The sequence below is a fragment of the Aaosphaeria arxii genome, assembly GCF_010015735.1.
Source record: "Aaosphaeria arxii CBS 175.79 unplaced genomic scaffold BU24scaffold_1, whole genome shotgun sequence".
Lineage (NCBI taxonomy): Eukaryota > Fungi > Ascomycota > Dothideomycetes > Pleosporales > Aaosphaeria > Aaosphaeria arxii.
In genome coordinates this window covers 5,452,993-5,470,197 of record NW_022983474.1, presented here as the reverse complement: position 1 = coordinate 5,470,197, position 17,205 = coordinate 5,452,993, and the positions used below count along the sequence as shown (strand labels likewise).

At 48.3% G+C, this 17,205-nt stretch overlaps 6 protein-coding genes across 6 annotated transcripts; all 6 read right to left on the bottom strand.

The window, feature by feature from the left end:
- Window positions 1-318: 318 nt before the first annotated feature.
- On the bottom strand, window positions 319-2,446 carry BU24DRAFT_488572 (DUF1446-domain-containing protein; the record flags this gene model as incomplete). The annotated part of the gene is made up of 5 exons (XM_033533558.1): window positions 319-1,386; window positions 1,437-1,576; window positions 1,633-1,758; window positions 1,809-2,250; window positions 2,300-2,446. The coding sequence occupies 5 exons, from the start codon at window positions 2,444-2,446 to the stop codon at window positions 319-321; spliced, it is 1,923 nt and encodes a 640-aa protein (XP_033390684.1).
- A 706-nt stretch (window positions 2,447-3,152) lies between these two features.
- Window positions 3,153-4,122, bottom strand: BU24DRAFT_417993 (uncharacterized protein). The gene is made up of 2 exons (XM_033526863.1): window positions 3,745-4,122; window positions 3,153-3,691 (listed from the first exon to the last, which is right to left on the bottom strand). The coding sequence occupies exons 1-2, from the start codon at window positions 3,924-3,926 to the stop codon at window positions 3,196-3,198; spliced, it is 678 nt and encodes a 225-aa protein (XP_033390683.1). The 5' UTR covers window positions 3,927-4,122; the 3' UTR covers window positions 3,153-3,195.
- Window positions 4,123-4,714: 592 nt separating this feature from the next.
- Window positions 4,715-5,739, bottom strand: BU24DRAFT_43477 (NAD(P)-binding protein). Its single transcript, XM_033530049.1, has 3 exons — window positions 5,236-5,739; window positions 4,979-5,176; window positions 4,715-4,927 (listed from the first exon to the last, which is right to left on the bottom strand). Exons 1-3 carry the CDS (start codon window positions 5,601-5,603, stop codon window positions 4,720-4,722), a joined length of 774 nt encoding a protein of 257 aa, XP_033390682.1. The 5' UTR covers window positions 5,604-5,739; the 3' UTR covers window positions 4,715-4,719.
- A 567-nt stretch (window positions 5,740-6,306) lies between these two features.
- Window positions 6,307-8,086, bottom strand: BU24DRAFT_417992 (glycosyltransferase family 31 protein). The gene has a single exon (XM_033526862.1). It carries the CDS (start codon window positions 8,068-8,070, stop codon window positions 6,736-6,738), a length of 1,335 nt encoding a protein of 444 aa, XP_033390681.1. The 5' UTR covers window positions 8,071-8,086; the 3' UTR covers window positions 6,307-6,735.
- A 773-nt stretch (window positions 8,087-8,859) lies between these two features.
- Window positions 8,860-9,567, bottom strand: BU24DRAFT_405210 (uncharacterized protein; the record flags this gene model as incomplete). The annotated part of the gene is made up of 1 exon (XM_033525691.1): window positions 8,860-9,567. One exon carries the CDS (start codon window positions 9,565-9,567, stop codon window positions 8,860-8,862), a length of 708 nt encoding a protein of 235 aa, XP_033390680.1.
- A 4,215-nt stretch (window positions 9,568-13,782) lies between these two features.
- BU24DRAFT_43452 (uncharacterized protein) lies at window positions 13,783-15,950 on the bottom strand. The gene is made up of 3 exons (XM_033530029.1): window positions 15,072-15,950; window positions 14,444-15,020; window positions 13,783-14,386 (listed from the first exon to the last, which is right to left on the bottom strand). The coding sequence occupies exons 1-3, from the start codon at window positions 15,653-15,655 to the stop codon at window positions 13,799-13,801; spliced, it is 1,749 nt and encodes a 582-aa protein (XP_033390679.1). The 5' UTR covers window positions 15,656-15,950; the 3' UTR covers window positions 13,783-13,798.
- Between the last annotated feature and the right edge of the window lie 1,255 nt (window positions 15,951-17,205).

The window sequence follows — 17,205 nt, the reverse complement described above, 5'->3', positions numbered from 1 at the left end:
AGGGAATAATATGGTCCTCAAAACGCCTTGCAGAATGAATGCTACTCAACCTCTCAGCCTAAGGGGGAAGTCGGAAATAGTCTTAGGAAGGCTCGTGAGGCTATTTAATTAAGTACAGAGACACTTTAGAGGGCAGAATAACATTATATTAAAAACACTTCTTAAGGCTTTATAATATTAGTTAATGTTATTTAGTTACTAGATACAACGGTGCTTGGGTGGTGATCATAACAATAGTGGGTGGCCAGGACTATTTCCGACTTCCCCCTTAGGTTGAGAGTCAACATCTGTCCAGTCACTTCCATCATGAGATTGAAATCAGATACGCCCGCGTTCCAAGAATTTGTTCGGAATATTGACATAACGGCACCGGATGTATTCACAAAGATTCTTTCCCAGACTGTCATACCCGCTCGTGGCATTGAACCCTCGATCGAGGTGATCTCGTAACAGGAAGTGGACAGCTAGAATGTTAGGCATCTCGCATCTATCAATATTCTTGCCCTTGTCGTCCTTTCCGAGCAGCTCGCGGAGCCTCTCAACACTCAGCAGAGATCGTAGCCAATCGTACTCGTCCTGATGGCGGACGAAAAGCCCCAGGTTGGCGTTGGATGATTTGTCTCCTGACCGACCCATGACAACATATCCAAGGGGCGCACGAGTCGTAGGTCCGAATGACGACAGATCGATCGGATTGGCGGTGTTGTAGGATGGTTGATTGAAGTCGTATTCCTTGGTGAGCCGAGGAGGAGGAATATCGATGACAGTTCCATCAGGGAGATGGGCTGTCTCGTGGACAAAGGTTTGTGGCATTAAACTGACCCAGTATTCGAAAAATGGCCTGCCCATAGCCTGGCGCATATCAGGGGCCATTGTGGAACCGGGATAGCCTTGGAGAAGATTCTCAATGCAGAAACGTGCGAAAGAACCTCGGTCTGAATCAACCATAGCACCGGCAGAAAGGAGATCTGGATCTCTTGTTTGAGCGAAGATGCGCATGTCAACGGTGGCAGCATCCTGTGAGTGTGGGTCTTGAGGAACTGTGCCAGCGACTTGAAATTTCAAGCAAGTGAATTTCTTTGCGTGATCTCCCATCGCTGCCAGAGTCTGTCGCTCAACCATCTTGGCCTTCTCTTCAATGTCTAAGCCAGTCAGGAAGAAGTGGAATTCTGCTTGATAGCCGCCCTTCGCTGTGATGCCGACCTTGGTCGTTGGAGGCGCGGGAAGACCTTGAACTCCGGAGATTCGAACAGCATTCTCACCGACCTGCTCAAGTTTGACGTTCTCGATCTGAGCAGTCACGTCGGAGTTGTAATAGTACGGTCCTTGAATCTCGTAGAGGAGCTGACTAGCAATGGTGGCAACACTTACCAGTCCATGGCGGCCCTACAGCAAAGTTAGTATGTTCCAGCGAGACGACGCGTAAGATTCGTTACCTTCTCCATGGTGAAAACAGCCTCTCCATTATACTCCAGAGCAGCTATTGGGTAGCCCATGTCAGTGTCTTTCACGCCGAGGTCCTTAAATCCAGAGTAGTACCCGCCCGTGGCATATGTGGAGCACTCGATAACGTGTCCTATAGTTGCCTTCTTTAGTATTACAACAAAATTATTCGAACCTTCATCAACATACCAACCATGAGTGCTCCCGCCAACTCTTGGTAATTGTTCTCACGTGTCCAGCCGTGATGCCACATCGCTGCACCAACTGTCGGGGAAGCATCTGCAACACGACCGCAGAGAACGATATCGGCGCCAGCTATCTAGAAATTAGAGATCTTTTTCTCGATATACTAACGCAAGACTTACCAGCAAAGCAAGCTGCAATTCCAGTGCCACCGAGATAGCACTGAGCACAGATAGGTTCGAAGCCCCAGTCCTGGATGTTCTTCCCGGCCGGAAGGTTGGGAAAGTTCTCGCCCTTCTTGTACAGATCGAGGACTGCATCTGTGCAGTCATCACCGTCGACGTATGCAACCTTGAGATCAACCCCGTGCTTGACGATCAACTTCTTGACCGCCTCCGCGAGACCTTGGACATCGCTAGCGCCGGCGTTGACGCAAACCTTGGTGTTGTTCTTGGCCAACCACGGGATGGCTGGATCGATCTCTTCGAGGAAGTAAGGTTCGTAGGCGGCACCTACTGCAGAGAGCTGTTTGTTCGCCAGCTTATCTCTCTTGTCGGCTCCTCGAAGTGTCATGTTGCACTCTGACATCCAGTCGCCGGTGATGACATCAACGTGAGGCTCGTTCTGTACTCATCAGCCATTGAGATCACTTCAATGAATTTCGTTTCCTTACTTTCGCCATGTCTGCGATAGCACGTTTCCTGTCATAGACACCACCAGAACATCCTGCGATGTAGATGGGTCGCTTGTGTGACCCGTTCACGCCATTCGACCTGTTCGACACCGAAGCGTTCACTCCGTTCTCAACCGGGGGAGTCATATTGTTTGATAAAATCAATTCAAGTATTCGAGCATGCAACAGAGAACAAACAAGGTGTAACTTGACCTACAAAGACGATCAGGAGCAGGAGGAGGAAGCGGGGTATATAAATCTATCGAAAGGCAGGGGGTCAATGTTGGCAATGAGTAGGCCATGAAAAGGACACCCGCATGTATACGATCATTCCAGCCTCTAACAGGTCCGGTACAGGATACCAGCAAAAGACGCTGTCTGAAAGACGTAAATGCTAGTGGACATCGGGGTAGTCGCTAGTGGCCTCGGAAAACATTTTGGAATGTGCAGACTTGTCACGATTGAACGGAAACAGTGATTCCCCTCTCTGTAGTCTCTGTACACTTTCACAAAACAAGGCGAAAGCTGAATTTGGAAGTGGAGTAAGATATTCGGGTAGTGGCGAGCACAACTAATGATTCACCAGAGGATTCATCACGGTTATCCAAGGTGCACGCTAATGATTCATTAGTTTATTGACCCCGCCAGTTCTCCAGGCCAATGACTATCACAGGAATTTACCGTATGGAGCTACATACCAGGTATCTATTCATGTCTTTTTATTATTGATTTGCGAAAGAGCTTCAGGAGTGTAACAGGAAATCTTGGTCCCGTACGTTGATCAATACTTACGGCCACCACGAAGCAATGGTCAAATTCACATACAATAGAAGCAGCATAGGATAGGATTGTAGTCATTCTCAAGCATCGTTCGGAATTCTAGTAATGCTACTCTACTATAGATTTGAGGAAGGTTTCTCCTTGTACAAGTATCCAGCCACCTTCTTCAAAATCGCCCATTTCATGCTCGTCCTAATCTCATCACCATATTTCTGTCTGTTCTCCTTAACAGCGTTGCTAGGCACATGAACCTGCTTGAAGTATGCTTCGCTCGCGTACACCTCCAATGTGTTGATCGTGACTGAATTTCCCTTGTCCTTCAGGATGCTGTAGCTCAAAGTTTCGGGCTCATTCTTCTGTGTCTCTGATGTCACAGTCTTCCAGCCTTCCAACGCCTCATCTCGCTCTCCCTCCTTGTAGTCAATGGCTGCATACACGAAATGCGGATCTTCAGTGTTTGAAATTTCCGGTCGTGTAAACGTAGATGATGGTTCTGTCATGGCCACTTTCGTCTCACCAGCGAAAAGAGCTGGGTTCGCTGTGAAGTACGCGATGAGATCTGTTACCGGCTTCGACCCCATGTGTTGATCGAAAGCAGCTTGCGAAGTGTATCTGCAAAGATTAGATTGGTTTTACCTTATAACTTTGTGCAAAATCAAACTCACTCTTCCACTACCCAGACAGCAGCTTCGTCTGTCGCATCGCGGGGCACAGCAATTGCATATCGTACAACTCCCGGCTCATGATCTCTTGAAAACGCGCTGACCTTGGACAGTGCATCGATCACGGATTGTCTTGCCTCCCCTCCAGCAGTAGTTAATTGCGCAATTACCACTATGCCCGGCATGTTGTAGTGCAGAGCCTGTGGAGTGTTGGGCTTAAATAAAGATTTCGGAACTGCGCGTAAGCAGCTGAGACCTCAGTTTTCGCGCTTTTGAAAGCTGAATGATTCAGTTATCTTCGAGTGTTATGAGATTGGAATCAATACCAGGAGCGACGATGGGGACGTATTTTCTATTATATGGATTAAAGAAAGATCTGAGTAACCGATGCGAAGCTATTGTTAGGTACAAGATGCGCTGGTGGGTGGAGCAGCTAGAGGGCCCACAGCCATCCACACAGTGTGCTACAGGTTGACGATTTCCGAGGCACCGATCGCTCCGCCTCCACAACCTCAGCCCCAACAAGGAAGACACAACGTAAAGCATATGCTTGTTCGAGAGACACGACATTTTATTATGTATGTAAGAAGGCCTCGATCAAGCAATGATACTAGAAAGTATTAAACACGGAGGGATCAATTCACTCATTACTATATGTTTTCTTGCACAGGTAATTCATCGTACTCTACTCCCTGCTCCATATAAGATTAGACATTTATGCATACTCCATTCATCTTTCAATCACATTTTTATGGCTTCATACATCTACGAGGAACAGAGGGTTGGCACGGGCTGGCCACCTGCTAACTTCATGTATCTTCTATACCTAAAGTATCTACTGAAGAATGTACTGTAGCCAGGAAACCATCGTAACTGCTTGCGATACAGGAGTGTTATTTCATGGCCATCTATACAATACCGAAACCATTATCCAAAAGCAAATTCCACATGCTCTGTAATACTTGTGAGTTTCCCAAGCTAACACGTCCAACCACCGTCCACAGTCATGACACTGCCCGTAATGAAAGAAGACTCGTCGCTCAGCAAGAAAGCTATCAGATTAGCCACCTCTGAAGGTTGCCCCATTCGCTTGAGTGCAGATTCGCTATTATCAAGTCTCACCGCAGGGTTTCCTGTACCTGCAATCAGTTTCGCAGAGGCTACCATGGGTGTATCAATCGTGCCACTAGAGTCATTAGCCTACACCCTGAAGTGGTTCTCTTAGACAATGCCTTACGGTGCAATTGCGTTGACACGAATACCCCTGGGTCCCATGTCTTTCGCTGCCGAGCGTGTGAGACCGATAACTCCATGTTTACTTGCACTGTATGCTGCATTCTTCGGTCGCCCTTGTATTCCAGCAACCGATGCGGCATTGACAATAGCGCCGCCCTTGCTTTCTCTCATTGCACGTAATTCAGCTCTTTGGCAGTACCTTTGGCCAGATTAGTAGGTAATTCGTTCAGCCGAGTACGGAGTCCAGAATATACATACATAAGCCCTGTCAGATTAACACCAATCACAAAATCCCAGTCATTGTCTTCGAGTTCATCTGCTGTGTTAACACCGATGCTCTTCCCAGTAACGCCAGCCAGGTTGGCGGCACCGTCTAGTTGTCCAAAATGTTTCACAGTAGATTGTATCCACGCATCCACCTGTGCATGGTTTCGCACGTCCAGTTTATAGGTGAACACTTCGCCTCCGGTAGCTCGGATGGCAGTGGCAGCTTCATGGAGGAGTTCGTCCTGGACGTCTGCGATGGACATTTTAGCTCGTCTTGACGATAGCAATTTCGCGGTTTCAAGTCCTATTCCGGATGCTCCGCCAGTTATTGCGATCACTTTGTTCTCGAAGCTTGCCATAGTACTGAGTATTGAATCTCGGAGTTTCTCCAAGATGGGGACATGAGAGGGTTGAAGATCATGAAGCCTACTGCTTGCTTAATTTCATAATTTGTATGCACATGTCAATCCTTAGCATAGCATAATCATGCATTACGACCATTTTCAGTGAAATTCCACATTCCACGAAGTAGGATAAGTTCAACCGGAGCACCTGGATGGTTAGCGGCAACAGTGTAATACGACGACGAATAGCGTTAGGCTCCGCCATGCACTCCTCTTTCTCCGCACCTTGTAACCCTCAGCCCTGCCCGAGGACACTCCCCATGAAACCTGTGTCAAGCAAAATGTTATCTCATTCGACTAGTTCTACTTCGCTTAAGAGGTTGTTTTGTCTCACTTCCTTCGATCGTTTCAAGAGCTTACTGCGGACAGTTGAGTAACATTCATGACGTATTTATCTACTTAGGTACCCACTATAGGTGCACTGCATTGTTGGACAGGTGGAATGCAAATACTCGGCCCAAATATCATTGAAGGCTATGCACTCGGAAGGTGAGCCAGGGCGTTTCCCCAGCGGAGAAATGGTAACTTGCTGTGGATAGTACACTCTGCGGAGAGTACCAGAAGGGTAGTGAACATCGTAGGGATCGTACGGCAGGTTCCACGTTTATTGAAACATCAAGAGAACAAGGTACCGAGCAAACAAGGGATAACAGCGTGTCTAAAACTATGCATCCTGATGGAATTACATGGCAGATATATTCGATGCTATACATATAGCCTACCAGCTCTTGGGAGGCTTGTAAAGATTAATGCTAGAGATGTTCAAATCTTGTATCAAATTCGCACTGGCGCAAAAGAATCCAACAATTACGATGACAGTCGTTACTGCTCACAACTAACAATCAGTGATTAGTCCTTCAAAATTCCATCTACATTACATCCACTCTAGCACCTCCTTTGAACGCCATTAATTACACCCAAACAATACTGTACAACCCAGATCCTACGGGGTATCATACGATTCGTGAACCATGATAACGTCGGGTATAGAACGCCGTGACATGCGAGAATATGTTGCAAACAACCTCCTTTTCTACTTTACGAGTGTCTCCTTTTTCGTACGTTCGAATCGGGACCAGGATGGCGTTCATGGATTAGGATGGACGAAGTGTGCGCCGGAGCATGGGGAGTTTGCCTTTCGGAATTCGCCAATCCTGCCTCTCATCCAACCCGAAGTCCATTTTGCATTGCCCTCGGGGGCCTGTCCATGTCCTAGGCGGATGACGTGCGCTAGACGGCAGGTGTCGCCAAAGTGTTCGTACTGGAAGCACCGTTTGTCTTTGCCGCAGGCGGCTTTACAGGCGTCCACGGATTTTCCGGCGCCCTTCGATCCTTTCAGTATAACGTCTTCCGACATATTACTCCAATCGTCCTTTTCATCTACTATCGCTGACTCAACATAGGTGTAGAGATCTTCGAATGTGAGGGGCTTGGAAGGCTGTTGTCGGTTCGTTTCCCATCGCCACAAGTCGTCGAAGTCGCCGTCGCCCATATTGTGGAGGGTAAGCACGGCTTCGCACCAATGCTCTGGCCCAAATTTGACTGTAGTTGGCTTTTCACCGTTGAACATGGGCCAGTAACCACGAACCTTCACACCACAGTCCTTCAACACGTGTGCGAGGACCTCATCTCCGCAGCATTCGTTCCTGACGTTCTTGCCGAAAAAATGTGTCCCCGGGAATCTATGGTTCTCTGCAAACATTCTCCCCCTGGCAACAACTCGATTCATGGTGCCCCGAGAGACAACGAATCCACTGCCTCCATGTGCGAAGGTAGGCCTCTTCTTAGGCCAAACAGGGGATCCGAAATAATGCGGCGTCTCGGGATTGAACTTGGCCAGGAACCGGTACATGTTATCCCAATTGACGTACGAGTTCATCTCTACGAAAATGAACCAATTGGTTTCTGGTCGCATGTGTGCTGTCAGCTCCATCATGGGGAGGAATTTGTAACGGTCCAGCCTCCAACCCTCGTTCACCTTTTCCGATGTCCCATTCGACCGTTGGATCTCATCATAGACCTCGAAATCGGGGTTGTTGTATCTGTATTCGGGTTTCAAATTGGCCAAGGCATCAATGACCTTCCAGCCGCCGAACTCCTGCTCGCGGTCGGAGAATAGGAGAATGTCCACCCTGCAACGGCCAAATCGACCCAGGAAGCTCCTTAATTGTGGCTTAACATCGGAGGAAGTCATTTTCACAACCACTGTGACGTCGTCCATGGCACCACTCAGGAAAGGAGCGCATTCGTCGCCGAAGGGAACATTAGGAGCGGAGGGGCGGGAGCGGGACGGAGGTGGCCGTTCGAGCATTATATCGAAACCTCGTCTTCCAAAGAATAAGGAAGAGCTGGAGAAGAAGGCTATAAATGTACATAAGAATACCACCGCGCACAGCAGGCGCGTAGGCGTAAGGCGCACCATGATGCTTGACGTCCAAAGACTTGTTGGAGGAGATGGGATGGTATTCGAAAAACGAAGTTGCACGCGTCGAGCGGGAAGCTACTCCCAATCAGGCTAGATTGGTCATTTCATGTAATCTCATGCATAATTGCCCTTACCATATCTCTCTCCCTGGCAACCAACTAATAAATAATATATTTTAGCACTTGCTTCCTTCAAAAGCGTGAAAGCTATCTTCTTCTTTAATACATGCTCATTCCTCGGGGTTCAGACTTGAGGGTATTGAATCCAGCATGGGATCTTAAGGGAAACCAGTACTAGCCCCTGAACAAGGATCGTGACTACCATCACATGAAGCGAGACTATCTCTAGGACACAGAATATATAATTCAATTATGTATGCATTCGTTACAGTTGATCAACGTAGGTTGTATATCAAACACCATTATTTTGAGGAGTTCTCCCCTTACTTATTGTCGTTAGCCAATGAGAGATCAGAAAATAGAAGAATACCTCCTAGTTAGGTAGATAATGAGGTGGAAGTACACAGAGTTGATACGGTGTTATATGCATTGACGGACTTCTGTGTAGGGAATCTCTATATTTGTCTATTGTGTAGCCCATGTTCTAACCCAAAGTCTATCCCGAAGTCTATCCCAAAGTCTATCCCGAAGTCTATCCCAAAGTCTGTCCCGAAGTTTATCCCAAAGTCTATCCCAGTCTATGCGAGAATCTGTTCCAGTGAAAATCTACCTTGTAATGTCCAAGAATCCAGGTACTAACGGCAGCCCCCTAGGCCTATCTAAGCGCCTATGCCATCGGAACTACGTCGATATTCAAATTCCTGAGCCATGTAGTACAACCGATCATAGCTGTGGATTCTCCTTCGCAAATCTTGAATGGTTTCGGGGTACTCCCTTCCTTGTACTCATACACATAGATCTTCGTGCCATCTGGCCATCTTCCAGTCTCTGGATCCATGATGGCGCCGTATAGCTCCTCTGCTCGTGCGGCAGCCACTGCTTCTGCGTGCCACTTTGCGCCGTCTGTGCCATAGTTCCGTTGCTGGGCACCACCAGGCACCGCAGCCCAGAAATTCGGTGCGTACGTGCTTGCTCTCTCCTCGAAATCCTCGTCATTGGCTTTCCATTGCGTACCAGATACGAATCCAACACCAGGAATGGAGATAGTGGCCAATATAACCTTGAATCCCGGTTTTTTGTGATCTTTCTTGAACTGATCGGCAGTGTCCTTAGCAGCGCCGCGCACTCCTGCATCGCTCGCGGGCTGCCCAAACAACCCTTTCGCTGATTTTGATCCTGCCCAGGTATTTGAGGCTACTTTCTTCATGGGGACCGCGTTGGACCCAGCGCGTTTTTCATTCTCTCCTGTCGCAAGGCTCCCGACCTCGTTATGATTAGCCGATGTTGGATTATACTCTGCAGGAAAGGCGAGAACGCAGGCCAAAGGTTCGATAGCCAGCAGGCACGCAATAGTCTGTAAAAGAGAGAACTTCATTGTTCCGGGGAAGTCTGGGCGGACTCAAGGATTGAGAAAGATCTTTGATGCAATACTTCGCAGAAGAGGGAGAAGGGTGTAAAGATTGATTCAAGATGATAGGTTTGACCGAACAAATTATCGACAGTGAGAGATTAGATGAGATGTAAAGAAGTATTTTCAGTGCTGTTGAATAGTATCATATGAATGCTCACAGTGCTCCTTTTATATGTATTGGAATCGCTACTTCACACGATACAGATCCTCATGGGATTTGAACAAATACCTACAAAAGAAAGGAGCTGCCGCTGTCTACTACATGAAACGATGCCTGAGATCCATTCAAGAAAATCTCTCATACGATTCAAGAGAAGACTAGGCGAAGAGAAGCCACTGTCTACTAGAAGATGGGAGACCTGAATACATCCCAGAGGAACCATCACAGCTTCGACTATAGACTAGGGAAGGAGAAGCCAGTTTCTAGTGCAAAAACGATGCCTGAGATCCATCTAAGAAGAAGTATCAGACGTTGAAGCAAAGATTGGGAAAGGAGAAGCCACTGTCTACACCAAGAGAGGATGCCTGAGATCCAAACCAGAAACCAAATCATACATGTGCAAGTACGGATTCACATTCACTAGCATGGGTGGAAAAAGCTCTGCAAGATAGGATGCGGAGTTTCAAAGTGACATGAGTCGAACCAATAGTGCTCAGTTGAAGGCCGACGGCAGATGATGATCAAGCCTCTATCAGTGGCAGTACTCTTGTAACTCCATGATCCTACCATATTACTTTGCAAGATGCCTGATATGAACAGCAGCCCATGGTCAGTGGCAGCGAAATAAGCGGCCAGGTCGGCAACTCAATGCAATGGAGTTGGCTGATATCTGAGCCATCATCGAATCCTATCGCACAAGGATCTTCAACATATATCTTTTTGGAACCTGCGGCGTTTTACTCGAAAGAAGACTTCAAAATATTGATACGAAAAGATTCAAAGAAAGGCAACACTGGGTATATCTTCCGAGTCTGCGATCTCGGGTGTTGGTCCCTTTCAAACAGTTCAATAGGGCGTAAACGGGATCCATGACAATCAATACAATCCCTTTCGGGAAGATTGGCGAAGGAATAGCATAAAGAATACAGATTCAGCTGTTAACTAGTGCTGCCGCAGCAGACATTCCAAAACTGATACATTGTTTGCCTCGAAGCGTGAGACATGACTCGCCGAAACGCCTCATTCGGCAATGGAATCACATCTCTGGAACTTCGGCATCCACGTAGAAGTACATTATGTTACTTGGTGCTTACGCAGACCAGGGTTACGTTAAAAAGCCATAGGGTAAGATACGGCATTGGCCCCCTCGGCGTATTTACGGCTCATTGTATGGCTATCGAAGCCACCAACGCGTGCCGCAATCCATCCGAAGAACAACATTGCGACGAAATGAAAGTAAGACCAATAAAATGGGGTCTTTTTGGTCGCTCAGCCATCGTGATGGCGTTACTGTGACATATTCACCCCGAGGTTGTGGGAGTACTCACATTACGAAATCGGCTCGATGGCGTTGTGGCTCAATGCGTATTGCGACGTTCGCGACTATGTTTGATGTCTGCGCCATTCTTCGTCCTAAGATGATGTCCTTTTCTCATGGTAGCATATATTGTTGGTCTTACAATCCTCCAACTAGAGTATGTTGCAAACAATCGCAGTGTCCCAATCAAAGCAACATCCAACCCCAGCTCCTCCGACATTTTTCGGTGGCTGTTTGTCAGTCCTAGTGGACGGCCTCATAGATTTTCGAGTTGTGTCCCGAAATCTTGATAAATTCACGTAACATGTCTTCTGTTCACGTTGGCATCGGCGCGCTCCGTGTAGGTCGAAATCCCCAGACATCAACTCGCAGCCTTGCGCTGGAGCAGCTTAGATCGAAAGATATACCCATCACGTAAGATTCTCTCGTCGATGTGCCTTTCATTCCCATTATACCCCTCTATCCTCATAATTGTTCTTTCGTATAGATATCTAAGTGTTATGAATACCGGCCGTGTCCATATCAATACATTAGATCGCCTATCTCACAATACCTTTACCTCTACATGCTACACGGTATATCTTATACCAGGCTTTTATGACTTGAAAATCACCCATCCAAACAGCAAAGCATATACCCACCTTGAATCAGGTAAGTGAACCCTAGCAGTTGACACGAATAGCAAGACACCTACTCACCATAGCCCTATTAAGAAAAGCTGCAAAGGAATCAACAGATCACAGCCTCCCATCCCACGATATCTTCGTTTCTCTGCGTACTATAAGAAAGGGGTTTTCTATATCAGGTGGTTATAATCTACCATATGAATAGAACGGCATCTACCCATCATACACCAGGTTAGTATTCCTTACCGCAGATGATGAGTTCACATCCATCAGGAGGTTTGCACACTACATCCGTGTGTCATTGTTGTTAACAGAAGTAGTCTGAACAGAATTTCAAACCATGAACACACCATCCTTTACCTGGTGGCGTATTCAAAAACCCTCCGTCTCCCACTCTCTCTTTCATATCGGCCGACTAACATACACACACCTATCCTACCCACGGCAATCTATGTAGAAACATCCAACAGCCGTCCTAACGCTGTAGCAACCTTCGACAGATCGCACCCTCTCTTAACACCTTATCCCATCTTTGGAATCTCCGAACAAAACTCCACAGATCCTCCAGAAGAACTCTAGCCTTTTAGACGGAGACTGATACTCAGCTAGGATAAACTCACCACTGAACATCGTCATAGCTGATACGAGTTCTACAATCCCTACACTCACAAATTTCCCTTCCGTGCTCTCCATCATCGGCAGCTACCCATACATCTATAAGCCCACACACAAGCACATTATAACCCATTCAAACCCTTCAAACTCCCTACACTTATACTTGTACAAACAGCCTCTTCTTCCTTTCCCCCTTATCCTGCCAGTCCGTCCCTCAAAACATAACCCCTTGACCTGTCACTCAGCTAAGTCCGTTCTACTATACTACACACACACACACACACACATCTAAGTCTGGAAAGCAAATCCCGTAATACGTATGTTTCATGATTCCGAACACAGACCTTACACAGACGGGCGTACACTCCGCATCCAGTATCACGCTCGACGTGGGACTCCAAATCGACATCAACGCCACCACCTCACCAGCACTCCCCGCAGGAATCCCCAGACCACAAATCCCGATACGGACAGGTAATCGGGTATAAGACATACCCGAGGTGCCTCCCCTACCAAACGAATACACATACCTACCCACGAGCGAGCCGCCGTCAAACCTACCAAACCAGAAGTCTTCGTAGTCTTCGTAGTTATACTGAGTTCAAGCGCGGTGCATGTAGGAGTACTATCTACCTCGCATGGGAATGGATACAGGAACTTGCTTGCTTTCATGGCTCTGTGGCGCGGAGGAAGGAGGTTGTTGATTGGACGGGTTTAATTTGTTTTGTACTTGGTTCGGTTGGTCACATGTGGCTGATATCTTTGGCTTTGCTGGTTAGCTTTGGAGTGCGAGTGAGCGTGAACATGAACGTGGGTTGGGAAAGGGAAGGTCAGGCGTAGATGGTGGAGCTAGGTAAGCATGGAAGTGTGCTGGTACAAGTATGATGTAGATGGACAGCACTGTAGTGTGTACGCGGGGTATCAAGTATTATATCGTTGTTATTATTTTAAGCTGTGTATATCAACTGCCCGCAATCAATGCGTGCGGTAGACAATGACAAAACTATCAAAGTTCCCCTCCTCCCAGCAGCAGCATATAAGAAAGTTGATCAAAAAGCCCGCCCTCTCGCTCGCTGTCGTACGATCCATATCTAGACGTTAGATGGTAGGGAATATGCGAAATGTGTTGCGGGGTATATGGATGATATCGGAAACAACGCCAAGAAGAGAGCAGTCGTCCAAGTATGTAATGACAACAGCAAAAAAAGAAAAGAAAAGAAATATCGACGTTGCGGAATTGCGTCAAGTATGCATGCAAATTGCTGGTCTTCCCCATCAGCATGACTTTGGAACGCCATGCTATGCTGTTCAAACAAAACGTAGAAGAAGGAGGCCAAGGGAAATGGGTATAATGGGATTGCAGATGAATGCAAATATGCAATGTCGAAATGTCGCCAGAAACTGTAAAAATGAAAGGTCCAATGGAAGGCCGTGCCATGCGTAAAGATGAGTGAGATAAGCGCAGCGTTTTCGTTTTCATGACTTCAGTTGTAGGTAGATGGCCAGCGGGCTTGTTTGTTCCAGAACGTTGTCCGTCTCCCGTCGATCGGGCCAGTCTGCTTTTGGCAACTGTCCGACCAAAGTGTTTCCGTCCTGGTTCTCCCATTCGCGGCGCCAGATTTCGAAGCTGAGCGCCCATCGGTGCATGAGTCGCCGTCTCCGCGCCTCGATCATCGAGTCGAGTCGATTCAAGTCCTTCAGGTATTGCAGGTCAAAAGTCCGCTTCTCTCGCTCAAAATCGGTATCCAATTGATGGAGCTCCGCCTGCTGCTTCAACAACTTCGTCTTTGCATCCTTCTCTTGCCTGGCTCTGAGCACATTTATAGCGCTTTCGTGCTTGGCGGGCAATTTCTCCTGTGTCGCGTACTGTCGTGCCAATTTCTTGCGGTCCTCGTCTGTCACTTTGTGCGCCACGTCTGGGTTGGCGGGGTTGTTGCCCGAACAGAATGCCGTCATGTACTTCAACGCAGTTGCGACGTTCTGGGCCTCTTGCGCATGCGCTTTGCGCAAATCATGTTCCGCCGCGATCTGAAACTCGTCTAGACGCTCTAGCTCAACGGCATGCTGTAAATCGGTAAGTATGCATAATCACGGACAAAAGGTCTGACTTCCGTCACTTACCTGTTTCGTCTTTTGCGTCTTGCTCGCTTCCAGCTGCGCGGCTGCCTGCTTCTGGGTCCAGTGGTAGTATGCGGATAGTGCTTTTCGTTGATGCATCTCAAATGCGGATACGCGCCGGAGTTGATCCATCTGCTGCGCTTGCAGTTGTTTGAAAGATGCGCCGGCAATGGCTGTGCGCAAGCGCTCCTCCTCCTCTGGGGTAAGCTCTTTGCTTGGGATTGCAGGCGCCATACTAGACACGTCCGACCGAGTCGACTGAGGAAGCATCGCAGTAGGAATGTCGATCGAAGATATGCCATCCTCGCTGTAGCCGGAATCCTGCAGCGATGACAGGCCAGGGGACCGCAGAGAGACTGTAGACGATGACACAATATCCACCTCGTCTTTAGATAGCACCGCCTCCAGTACAACTCGAGGGAGCGGCTTGCCGCAGCACGACGGGGCCGTATGTCCGTCCGCTCCCAAGGCTTCTTCGATGTGCACACGAACCGCGTATCTGGAAAGTGCATGGCCGCATTCTAGTTTCGGGGTCTGGGGTTTGCTGTGGTGGCCGTGGTGCGAACGGGAAGGACAGGAACTGGTATCATATTAGCCAAAGTTTTTTCTATAATTGACATCGTGATCTCACCTCGAATCCCTCCGAAACATGGCGAAAATTCCAGACGCGCGTTTGTGTTTGCGCGGAGAAGGTTTGGCGGGGCCGTTTGCAGCAGCAGCAACACTCGCACTGCGGAAGAGCGAGTTTGTGCCGGACGCAGCAGAACCCGAATGCCTGTGTTGCGCAGGACGGTATCGCTCCATGACCGCATCGTAGCTATCGTGCGAGAGGGAATTTCGGGTCATCGGAGGCTTGCGCATGGGAGAGGCGTAATCCACATTGCGGAAGTCTCCCGACGTCCGCGACGCTCGTGAGGGGTAGGACATGGTGCCTGTGGATTGTGTTTCTCGTGAATGGATAGACATGGAGCTGCGCTGTTCGCTGGAGAGGGTCAAGGTGGACATGGTTGAAGGGTGGTAGAGGTCGGGACATAGATGGCGATAGGGATCATCGATGCCGGAGTCGCGCGCGGAGAGGGCAAGTTGTGTGTCTACATCGTCCTCGTTCTGGCCCTGGGGGAAGTTGAGTGCTTCTGAGAAATAGAGGGCGTCGTCGAATATGGGGGCCGTTGTCAGGTCGGAGCGGAAGTCGCTGCCGTCGAGAGGGTCTGACATTGCTGCGCTGCAGCTGCAGCTGCAGGTGTCGTTATCGTTGTGGTAAAATGTGGTTGTGATTGTGGTTGGGGGTTGGGGTTGGGCCAGCGGTTACTGAAGTCGGAGGCGCCCACCGCAAGACCGACCCTGAGTGCGAGAGCGGATGCAAGTGCTAAAGCTCGGCCGGTAGTGACGTCGGAACATTCAAGCCGAGAGGGGGATGTGTGCATGCATAGAGGCCTCCTACTAGGAGGGTTAGGTAGGGTAAGATAGGTGGCTGGAGGCTTGAGAGTGCATTCGCACGTCTGTTTGTCGTGAAGATGAGATGGCTGAGGTAGGTGTTGGTATGTAAAGAGTGGAAGGGAAGAGTGGGAGGGGAGGAGGAGGGAGGAAATGGGCCGATGGTTTGAGTAGTAAGTAGTCGTAGTCGTAGCGAAGGGCGATTAGGTCGGGTATCTCGAGGAATTGTCGGTGTAGGTGGAGGTGTAAGTGTGAGGTCAAGTGCAGGTGGTGTAGGTGGAGAAGCGAGGGATGAATGGAGATTATGATTAGACTGAGAGCGGTGTGTGCTGTGTGTGTATGTGTTTGTGTCGTGGGAGTATCTAGTAGGGTATGAACCTTGTACGCAGGACAAGTAGGGGTTTAGATAGTCTTCTTGAAGTATCAGGTGGAGGTGAAGAAAAGTCGACTAGGATGATGGCGAGTGTGTTTGCCTACTGTGTATCGTGCACATATGGAGTGGAGAGATGGTTGCTCGTATCAGAATCCAGAAGCGGGAAGGGAGGGGTAGAAAGGTATAGGTAGGTAGACATTCGTTTACAAGTTACAACGATCATAGCCCTGTAGATAATGTAGATAATGTAATGGCTTAGGTTACAGGTATAATGGGACGAAACTAAACTACTGGGATTTGAATTCCATTCCCTCTAACCGAAGGACCAACAACGACAGGGCAGACGAAGATCCGGTCACTCCACTCCAACGACTCTACGGAGTATCTACAACCATCTACCACATTACTGGACTTCGGATTTCAATCTTTAGGCGTTGAAATCTGGAGTCTGGAGTCTGGGCTCTGGAATTGGCAGCCGCTGGACGTCTCTTAGTAAATCATTAGGAGTACAACTATGAGTAGGCGAATAGCTAATCTATTAGTTAACTACGAGTAAGAAAGAAGACAAGAAACGATTCATGGGTTCACGATGTCCGGTACTTAGCAGCGGCACCGGTCAGGGAAATTCAAACATCAAACTTCGAACTTATCCTAATCTAACTAATCCGATGCCCGGACGGAGCGAGAGGACACAGAGAGAAAGGCACGAAAGGTAGGGAATTTGGTTGAGAAAGGACGCCGTCTGCGGCAGACTGTGGATAACAGGTAGACTAGACTAGATGGACTAGATGGACTACCTAGGGGGACACCTACTCCGTACGGTGGGACGCTGATTGATGACGCTGTTTGACGGAAAAGATTAACTAAATGAAACGGTGTTGCATATATCTTCAGAACTACTTTTATCACACGTACGTAGATATTGATATGGTTGGATATAGATACGGATATGGATATG

Coding starts and splice junctions, on each gene's coding strand:
- BU24DRAFT_417993 (XM_033526863.1), bottom strand. CDS start 3,926: ATGCCGGGCATAGTGGTAATTGCGCAATTAACTACTGCTGGAGGGGAG. Junction 3,692..3,744: donor GCTGTCTGGGTAGTGGAAGA/GTGAGTTTGATT, acceptor TAATCTTTGCAG/ATACACTTCGCAAGCTGCTT.
- BU24DRAFT_43452 (XM_033530029.1), bottom strand. CDS start 15,655: ATGTCAGACCCTCTCGACGGCAGCGACTTCCGCTCCGACCTGACAACG. Junction 15,021..15,071: donor ATGTTTCGGAGGGATTCGAG/GTGAGATCACGA, acceptor ATATGATACCAG/TTCCTGTCCTTCCCGTTCGC. Junction 14,387..14,443: donor AGACGCAAAAGACGAAACAG/GTAAGTGACGGA, acceptor ACCGATTTACAG/CATGCCGTTGAGCTAGAGCG.
- BU24DRAFT_43477 (XM_033530049.1), bottom strand. CDS start 5,603: ATGGCAAGCTTCGAGAACAAAGTGATCGCAATAACTGGCGGAGCATCC. Junction 5,177..5,235: donor GTTAATCTGACAGGGCTTAT/GTATGTATATTC, acceptor ATCTGGCCAAAG/GTACTGCCAAAGAGCTGAAT. Junction 4,928..4,978: donor CGTGTCAACGCAATTGCACC/GTAAGGCATTGT, acceptor TAATGACTCTAG/TGGCACGATTGATACACCCA.
- BU24DRAFT_417992 (XM_033526862.1), bottom strand. CDS start 8,070: ATGGTGCGCCTTACGCCTACGCGCCTGCTGTGCGCGGTGGTATTCTTA.